This window comes from Rosa rugosa, chromosome 3 (assembly GCF_958449725.1).
Source record: "Rosa rugosa chromosome 3, drRosRugo1.1, whole genome shotgun sequence".
Taxonomy (NCBI): Eukaryota; Viridiplantae; Streptophyta; class Magnoliopsida; order Rosales; family Rosaceae; genus Rosa; species Rosa rugosa.
The window spans coordinates 27,995,871-28,006,138 of record NC_084822.1 but is presented as its reverse complement, the minus strand read 5'-3'; the positions used below and the strand labels follow the sequence as shown (position 1 = coordinate 28,006,138).

Below are 10,268 nucleotides of genomic sequence, written 5' to 3'. Positions count from 1 at the left end.
TATATATATATATATATATATATATATATATATATAGTGAAATCTGTTCTAATGGTAGCTAGAGTTTCATGTTATTGTAAAGATCAACAGTTTTCAGCTTCCTGCCAAATTTTATGATTCGAGGAAGCTGAAAACTCTCCAATCCTTTGACTCTCCCTCGACCCCTAATGGTGAAGCAAATGACTGATTTTCATGGGATTTCATTTTCTAATCTCCCATTTGTTGGAGAGGAAAGATCCCACATTGAAAAAGTGACAAATAAAATATAACTTATAAGTTGGTGGATCTCACCCAATTGTACCGAGGCCTTTTGTGATTAAAACCCAACACCTAATGGGTGGTTAAGTTGGGACAGTATCGGTACAATGGTGGGCTACGGGCCACGCTTGTCGCTGTTTAACATGGTATCAGAGTGGGTCCCTCTCCAATTACGTCTCCAATTATCATAGGCCCGAATTTGGGTTCCTTATATTGCCATCGGAAAATTCCGATTAGATTGTTACCAAGTGTCCAATGTGGGCCTTGGATTGTTAGATTGGCCAAGTTTCCAATATGAGACTTGTGTCCCAATTTCCAATGTGGGAATTGGATTGTTAATTAATTTCACGTGCAGACCTAGAGTTAGGTTGCACGTGAGGGGGCGTGTTGGAGAGGAAAGATCCCACATTGGAAAAGTGACAAATAAAATATAACTTATAAGTGGGTGGATCTCACCCAATTGTACCGAGGCCTTTTGTGATTAAAACCCAACACCTAATGGGTGGTTAAGTTGGGACAATATCGGTACAATGGTGGGCCACGGGCCACGCTTGTCGCTGTTTAACACCCTTACATGTATGATGTATCATATTGACGTTCAAACTTTTGGCGGCTATGTCGCCTTGGCAACAGCAAGTTCTTTTGTCTTGATGGTGGCGGCACAACACACTCTTCCTGGTATGAGTATGAACTAGATGATGGATCTACGCTTTTTGGTCAATCATCGGGTCTTTCGATTTTATGGGCCCTTCTCTGTTCACTTGAATCTTGGGTGTGGACTATGACGACTGAAGTTGCCCACAATTCTACTATTGGTGTTGGAGCCTTTGTTTTTGTTTTTTTGTTTTTTTTTTTAAAGGGGTTTGGAACCCAGCCTAATTGGGAGACTTTGTTAAAAGACATCAAAGTTTTACAGGGAAACCATCGTCTCTGATAGGCTGATGGCTATTTCATGACCCAATGCAGTGCGTCTCAATACAGGGTTTTTCCTCGATGGACTTGGCTGTGTCTATTATCTAGCATAGTTTCTAGGTACTATTCTCAGACCCTACATTCCACTTGAGCTGGAACTGGATACCCCTTGTACCATCCCAAGGCTCTTGGGGGCAGTATAAGCCTGAAGATATGGGACTTTTAGACTCGCTCTGTAGTTCTAGTTCTAAGCTTTTTTAATTTTTTAATTTTTATTATTATTTTATAAGTGAAACGACAGGGAAAGCTTCGGGTCCTAAGTTCATGATTTTTTTTTATTTAGTTTCAGAATTTTGTACTATTTATTATTGTATATATATGATTAGTAAACTAGAGTTACTTAGGTGATATTTGTTATTCTTGTGTCCTGAAAAAGATGTAATATTAGAGCAAGTCCACCCGTTGGGTCACCGGGTCACTTACTATTCACTACTTTTTATGTTTATTTCCACCCTCTAGGTCACGGGCACAATTTCCAAACTGACCTGGGTCACTCTGGGTCAATTTTGTGACCTGCAAACTGACTCGGTGACCCAGGTCAGTTTGGAAACTGTGTCCGTGACCCAGAGGGTGGAAATAAACACTAAAAATAATTAATAGTAACTGACCCGGTGACCCAACGGGTGAACTTGCTCTTATGTGTAATTTAGTTTTAGTCAATGTTATAAATAGCACTTGGCGGTAGGTGAGCAGTGGGGCCTAATTGCTTAGGCAGGGATAGGCTTGGTGCTTAGGCGGATATTAAGTTTATTTTAATTTTATTATAAAACATATAAATAGGTGTTTAATTAAAACAAAAAACTATAGTTAGCAATAATTGATTATAAACATGGAGAAAAATTTATATATATAATGAGTACTTACAAATCAAAAGTTATTTTTTAAGTATTTGATCCAAAAAAATAATAAAAATTATGAATATTTTTCTTAGACCCAACATTGCCTAGGCGTCGCCTAAACTAGTCGAGGCAGTTAGCCACCTTCTAATGACTAGGCGATGTAATTCCTGATCCTTCCCATCCTTCTTTTCGTTCTTGATAGCACAATCTCTCCCTCAGCTAGAGTGTAAAGAAATCAGAATACACTATAGGAATATGTTGTTCAAGAAGAGCTTAAAGGAACTGACATTTTACTTCAAGCTGCGGAAGGTCGGACATGTTAGATCCGATGCCGCATAGTGACACAGATAACGGCTAAGCGATTTCATAACCTGCAAAAAATAGAGACCAATAGACCAACCTATCCGTATTAGTTAGGCAGTGAAAGCAATAACAGAATTTCCCACGATAGAAGACCCAACCCCCCCCCCCCCTCTCAGGGTGGGTTAAGCATATCTATCATTATATTTGCCTTCCTGAGGAATTTTTAAAACACTAACTTTTACATTCTCGTCTTCCTATTAAAAAAATTTAAAAAGAGAGAGAAAAAAAAACCCGTTTAATGTCATTCCTAACTAGATGGGAGGTAGCCATAAAAAATGGCAAATGTACCCTAGTCTGTCTCTAGTGGGGCTCCTCTTTGTGCTCATTCTAACGCTGCCTTGTGGAGGCGACAAGGACAACGGCCCGGTCCATGTTGAAACTTTAGGACGTCTCCATCTAGTCTTTCCAGAGGTTGGATAATCTCTCTACTTTTCCCGATCTTTTGATCCTTCTTGTTGATTTCCTCTACCCTTTCAAAAACATCTGTCAAGGTTTGATGTTGTTGGCGCGTAACGTCCCGAACCTAAATTTACCGGTTTACTAGTCTTTCGATTGGTAAACGACATTCACATTTACTTTTGACTCCATTTCGATCTTTTAAGGGCCATAAAAGTTGACTTTTTGTTCGGGTCAAAATTTGAGAAAACTTTCTTCATGAAAGTCGTAGGGGATGTTAAACCGAGCGCGTGCATATGTGATACGTAAAAATCGGAGTTCCTATGCCAAAGTTATAAGCGAAAAGGTAAAGTTACTGTTTATGGAAATTTCCTATATATGTGGAAAGTTATTGTGGTAGCTTCCATTTTCAGAAACTACCCCAGGTGACTTTCTCTCTCCTCTCCCCGACCCGGCCACTGTTGCCGGCCGTTTCTTCTCCGTCCGGCGATGGATTTGGACGTCGCCGGTGGCTATGGAACCCTCTCTTCCTCCTCTCCACGTCTATGGTTCTTTGGTGGTGCGATTTGGGCCTTAGGAGGTGCAGCAAGGCGGTGATCGCGGTGGCCATTTCGGGTCTCTGGCGATTTCTCGTTTTCCGGCCATTTTCGGCTGTCCCACCACCCATAACATGGAGTCCTTGTCTTTGTGGTTCGACCCATGCCCGTGGGTAACCTCAATTTTGCCGGATTACGGCGAATCGACGACGAGCAGCATCCTGCAGATTTGAGGTAAATTCGGGTACTTAGACTTGAAATTGAGCTTTGTCACAGTTACGAAAGATGCATAGAATGTCGAGATGATGCCGGAAGCGCGTGGGGCCCACGCATCGCCACTATTGGTGGCGCGTGGAGGCACATAGGACAGTTTCTGGTTTTCGGTTTTGGATAGATAATTCAATTGTGAGTTAAAGAATATGTAGATATGATTTTTGGCGGAAATAGGAGGTTTGATATTGATTTTGAATTTCCGAAGTTCGATAGTTTGGTTATTGATTTACGAGAATCTGGCCATCGGATTTCTCTCGGTTCTGGCCTAGAACCTTTAAATTAAGGAATTGGTGTTAATGGTGAAGTTTTGGTTAAATCGGAGGAGAAATAGAAATGTTGAATTATGAGGATATGATGTGGGAATCTTATTTAATTTCTGGATTGTTATTCATGAATTATAATTGTGTACAGGACGACGTACCGAGTTACTGCTCGACGAAGGAAACTGTTTGGTGGTCACCTAAACAATACTGTGAGTGGACATTTGTTTTAAATTAATTGTGCATGCAGTATATTATTATTTTCCGATTGAGATTTAATTTATGAGCTTTGATTTATCAAAATTTTGATGATTTACGAGGTTGATTAAGTTGAGATTGAGTTTCACTTTCTGAAAGCTTTTATTTAATTATTGAGTTACTTGAATGTCAAGCTATTATGATCTCTTTCGGAAAGTTGGTGAATTGGTGAGATCTTATGATGATTTCTGTTGAGCTTTGACTTGTCGAGTATTTGTATGGTTTTGATGATATTTGAGTATGGATTTATCACGAGCTATATTATGATTTAATGGTTTCGGATTATTCGAGGAGGTAAATAAGTCAGCACATGCATGCATTACCTGGTCGGTAGTCCCCTCCAGGTAATAGTCTGGTCGGCAGTCCCCTCCAGACAATATTCTGGTTGGCAGTCCCCTCCAGAATATTCCAGTCGGCAGTTCCTTCCGAAGCGTCATCTGGTCGGCAGCCCCCTCCAGATGGCATGAGGTAGTTAGTCGGCAGTCCCCTCTAACCATCACCTCCTCGTCTAGTCAGTAGTCCCCTCCGATGCGTCACTGGTTGGCAATCCCCTCCAGGTGGCATGAGATGACTAGTCGGCAATCCCCTATAGTCATCGCCTATTTGAGATATGATATTGAGATATGAATAATTTAACGAGATTTTTGAAATATCATTATATATTTAAGAGATTTCGAGATGTTCGACATTACGTAATTGAGATTTCAGTAAAGATGATGATTAAGAGTATTTTCAAGATTTTTACTGCATGCAAGATTTTAGAGAATAACTTGGGAAAGCATTAAGTTTCACTTGTTCATTCGAATTTACTTATTTTTCGCCCACTCACTCTAGCGGTTTTTAAATGTTTTTCCCCTGGGCCCTTTGGTTTCAAATGCCCAGTTTGCAGGCCAGATTAGCTGGAGGTCGAGCATACATGGGGTTGAGGCATAGCTGTCATAGCTTCCGCATTATAAAAGTATCGATCATTTATCTTGTATTCTATCCTCTTGTACACCCTGTGCATTAGATTGCTCTGATAACCCAGGAGATTAATATTCTTAAGTTTAGAATTGTTTTGTGAAATGGGAGATGTTGTGATTTAGGGAGCAGGGTGGCTCCAGAAGAATAAGGTTGGATTGTTTGGAAGTGTATTGTCTTTCCACAGGTTTTTGGGTAGTCCGTTTTAGAGGAGGTTCCACCAAATTTTTGGTAGAATTTCTTCTAAGATGGACCCTGCAGGGCCACTTCGGATTTCAGGGTGAAATCTGGGGCGAGTCCTGTCATGGCGTATCTGGATCGTCGAGATTTTGTTTGCCCTCCTGGGTTGGTAGCCTTTTCACGCTTTTTCGATCGCGGTTGTACAATGGAGGCGTCTTGATGCATTCGCAGATTAACCCTGGGTCACCAATGAGGGTTTGTTTGCTGCTATTAGAAGAGGATTACTATGGCTGCTCTTAACGATGGTAGTCCTGATAGCCGTGTGATTGCTATGGTTACTCGCGATGATGGAGGCAACCTCTGAATCTCCCAATTCTTGGTGATTTCGAAGATGGAGGTGGTGATCGGCCAACTAGATTTTGTCCTTAATGAGCTTCTTAGGCTGCTAGCTGGGCTGTCAGTTTTTTGGCTTGGTTTTCTAATGAGGGATTTTTTTTTTTGTTATTTTAAGGGATCGCTTATGAGACCCACTTTTCGATAACATATCGGCATCTCGACATTCAGTTTTTAGGTCTCCATGGATAGATCACTTATGCGATTTTTCAGCCGATGATCGTTAAGGTACTGAATTAAATCAAATCAATGGACAAACAGAATCTATTCAACCTAAACCGTTCATGTTTAAAAACATAAATCACGATTATGAATATCTTAACGATCATCAATTTAGCTGAAAATTTACATAAGTAATCTACACATTGGGAGCTAAAACTGAACGGCCGAGACGCCAAAATGTGATAAAAAAAAAAGTAGATCCCACAAGGAATCCCTTGCAATAACCGAAAAAATGGATCCCTTTGTGGAAGAGTCCTATATATGTAATATATGAACACACACACACATCCATATACTCAATCAGATCACAATAACGACTATAGCATGGCCCAATATAAATTAAAAACATGAAGATAATGAAATAATGCAGCAGTAAGTAAAATCAAATTTTGAGATTCTAAGTTAAACGCAAAAACTTGCATATAGAAACTCCTCACTGCATTGTAATCAATAAATCAGACGGAAGTTTTTGGCAGAACTATCCGAGACATTACAGTTAGTTTAACAGCAATTTCTTCACTTAATATGGCTCTGTCTAAAGTATGAATGCTCATAATAACTACCAAACAGGTTTGGATAGATAACTCAATTATGGACTTCACCTTGAGGGCTAGACTGACAATAAAGGAAGCCCCGTTTATAGCTATGCTTATATTGATTAATGTTACCATCTAGGTGAGTTGAATAAAGCACATGAAAAACTAGAAGCATAGTAGAACTGTATACTTGGGCTGAGCCCCTTTTGTTATTTTATTCAATAAAGCTTACAATGAAAATATTTTGGAGCATAATACCAAATGAGAAAGGAACCTATTCATGAAAAAGAAACAGCTATTAACAAACTAAACTCAAAACATGCTTCTGAAGAAAGGGTGAGTACTTTGTAACCGTGCCTCCAGCATCAGATAAATTCTGGCAACATTTTTCCAATATACATTTGTCAACTTTAGCTAAATATGTTGTTAGTTCTTAACAAAAACTCTTTCTTTTCCATCTCTGTACTAGATCATTAGTTCCTGCGTTTCTTTCTTCCAAAATTTTACTCCTTATCTGGTTGTTAAGATCCACTAGCAACTGTATATGACCTTTACTTGACTAGCTATGTTTACTGGAGGTCTAAACTTATGTAATACAATCATCCTCTTTAAATGATAGCATAGCAGTGGATTAGAAATCCATCAAACAAATAAAGAACAGTGCAAAGCTAAACAACCGATACTCTAATAAACTACACAACAGCAGCTACCCCTCTGCCTCAAAAAAAGGAGGAACTATTCCTAAACTCCGCCCATAGAGGCTGAGAAGCGAAGCCTATCCAGCTCTTCCACCCTCCCGTCCTCAAAGACGCTTCTGTTTCTTTCCATCCAATGAACCCGAAAAATGGTCATAAAAGCACCATCTTTCCAGTTCTCTTCCCCTCTTCCTCCCACAAACAAACCTTGTGCCTGACGCTCTAAAGAGCTGGATTATCCCAATTCACCATCGCTTCCCAAAATAGTCTTGTTCAAGAGACTAAATCAATTGGGCAGTGTAAAAACAGGTGATTTCCACTCTCGGCTGCAGCTCACATCACACACCAATGGGGAGAAAAACAAAGATAAGGTCTTCTCCTCTGAACAATATCGCAGGTAGGTCATTGGATGCTACCTCTCATACTTTAAGGGTACTATGGCTTTCCAGATTGCAGTAGAGGGGATAATTTAGTAAAACAAGGGTTGTTCATTCAAAGTATCTAGAATAAGAGGTGCAACAAAAGTTCCGTGCAGATTCCAGCAACCATCTTCTCCTATCTGGCCTAGAAAAGACCAGCACCACACCATCTAATTTAGCTAATAAAGACATCAGATCGACAGATCCTTGAATTCTCAACCATTCAAGTTCATCTGAAATGCAAAATCTCAAGCTACAGGAAAGCTAGAAGAATTAACAATTATTCTGGCAGTACAAAAGACTTGAAATTGGGATAACCTACATTAAGTGAGAAGTTCAAGGGATGTGCTTAGCCCATTTTGAAGAAAGAGGTCCATGGAATCTTTTTGGAGATCGTGCCTACCATGCTGGAGTTGGAATTTAGAAATTTGGAGGATCTTAACTTGAAGCATATTCTTTCATTCACTAAATCCCCTAAACATGAAGGAAAAGATAACTTAAGAGTCTTAGGTTACTATCCTCAACCTCCATGTACCACTTAAAGATTGCTGAACTCTCTTAACTAACATATAAGTTTTGCCATTGAATTATGAAAAGAAATGCAAGAACTTAACTATTATCCAATTCTCAGAAGATTACTGACAAATGTAGTGGCTGATGCTAACACAATGTATCTCCGCAGAGTGACAACTTAAACAGTGGTATAATTGTGAACCTGTGAGGTTGCAGAGCTTTAGGGTCTTCTGCACCGTACAAGGTCATTCTCAAAAAAATTTATACAACAAATAAGGTAGGAACTATCTCCAGATAAATCAATGTTCCATTTTAGCCTGAAAAAGTTCCTTCCATTCTGTAGTTTTCCTTTAGGGCTGATTTGTGCAAACATTAGTTGACTACTTTTCTACCTTCCTTTCATGCCCTCCTTCTAGCCCTGTGTCTTATATGTGATTCTTTTTTCTCTTTTTTTGCTTTTGCTTCTTACATAAGACTGACAGAAACTAACCTTACTGGTAAGATAAACGTCTCATCGATTTCGCTTTTAGATACGAAAATGACACATCCACAACCATGCTAAGTACCATAACACAAATGAGTCCAATAGTTAAGAACCAAACCACCATTCACTTATAGGTTTCAAGTATTTCCAGACAAAACGATAATCACCAAACAAACAAAAAGCATCATAGACAATGTTACTGAACAATTCACAGGACAATCAGCAATTTCTTTAATCCCAAATGCAATTGACAATATAAGCTACATCAATTTCCAGAATTAATTAGCAACATGTGTAGTCATCTATGTCATGGAAAAACAGAAAACACCCATGGTTCAAAAGTTCACCCCTAAGCTCTTGACCTAAATTGTGAACAAAAATCCGAAATACAAATTGAAAGTTCATCATGCCGATACGGACCAACCTCATTATCATTCATTGAGCTGTTCGATTTCAGCCTTCAACTGCTCAATCTTGAGGCCCATCGACCTCTGCAGTGCAGCCCTTTTGTCTTCCGTCAACTTGGCCAACAAAGCTTCATACCTGTCGAGAACTTCATTGACAGCAGTGCGAGCACAAGCAGCCTCTTCATCAAAATAGACGGTCTCTTTGGACTCCATGGCCATCTCTATCTCCTCCCTTGCCTCTGCAAACTTGAGATTGATCATGTCCACCTCTTTATTCTGATCGAAATCACCTGAACCGCTGAATTGGCGGCGAGTTATGAACTGGGTCGGTGAGTTTGAGGGAGTAGGGTGGAAATTTGTGGTGGGTTTTGGAAATGGAGTGGAGTGCAAAACGCGCTGAGTTGAGAAGTTGAGGGAAGAGAGCTTGGAGAAGCGGTGGTGTCTCAGAAGCAATTTGCAAATCGATCGTCGATGCATTTTTCCGTTTTGCTCTCTCGATTTGCGAAACCAAGTTACAACTGCAGTAGAAGAAAAACTCGACTACGCTTAGCTTAGAACTTATCAAACTAACAGTTACATCACAAAAAGATATAATAATAATAAATCAAATTCCGTAAAATAATTTCATCTACTGGCATAAGTTTTCTCTTCGTAACTGAGAGGTTATGAGTTTCACTCACAAAAAATTAGTTATTGTGCAAGTGTAAGTATAAATGTTTAGTCATGGCGCACAAGGAGATTATTTTTTGTGTCAATTAGATGGTATGTAGACTTTTGTTACTCTACAAGGTGCTTTCGGACTAAAAGGTTTCATGTTACGTTCACCCACACTACTCATTACATGACAATTGATGACCTCGCAAAAACAAGGCCACTATCTAGCAAAAATTCATGATTGATATGTGAATTACTTAGGTTTTGACCCTTTTTTATCACGTCCCTAAGGGATGGATCATAATATGTAGCTTTGCTTCAATCAATACATCAACATGTCCGCTCAAAATTATATAATACAAGATTTTTTCATTTTTTCCCTATATTTTACACATTATTAACAAAAATAAATATAAATCAATATTTTAGAATTTAAAAATCAACTAATTAATTAAAAATGCTTTGTCGAACTTTTCAATAAATTAATAGATGAAATTGGCTGAATAATATATGTATGTATTTTCCCATATTATACATGTTCTCTATTTTACTAATTGTGTTAACCCTATAGTGAGAAATTGACAAATGCATGTTTGGTATTGTTTTGTGAAACAATTTTTCGTTTTTCAAATACAAAAATAGATGTGAAA

At 38.9% G+C, this 10,268-nt stretch overlaps 1 protein-coding gene across 1 annotated transcript; it reads right to left on the bottom strand.

Annotated features, from left to right (window-relative positions):
• Positions 1 to 8,720: 8,720 nt before the first annotated feature.
• On the bottom strand, positions 8,721 to 9,531 carry LOC133739343 (embryogenesis-like protein). Its single transcript, XM_062167095.1, has one exon. The coding sequence runs from the start codon at positions 9,439 to 9,441 to the stop codon at positions 8,989 to 8,991; it is 453 nt and encodes a 150-aa protein (XP_062023079.1). The 5' UTR covers positions 9,442 to 9,531; the 3' UTR covers positions 8,721 to 8,988.
• Positions 9,532 to 10,268: the final 737 nt, after the last annotated feature.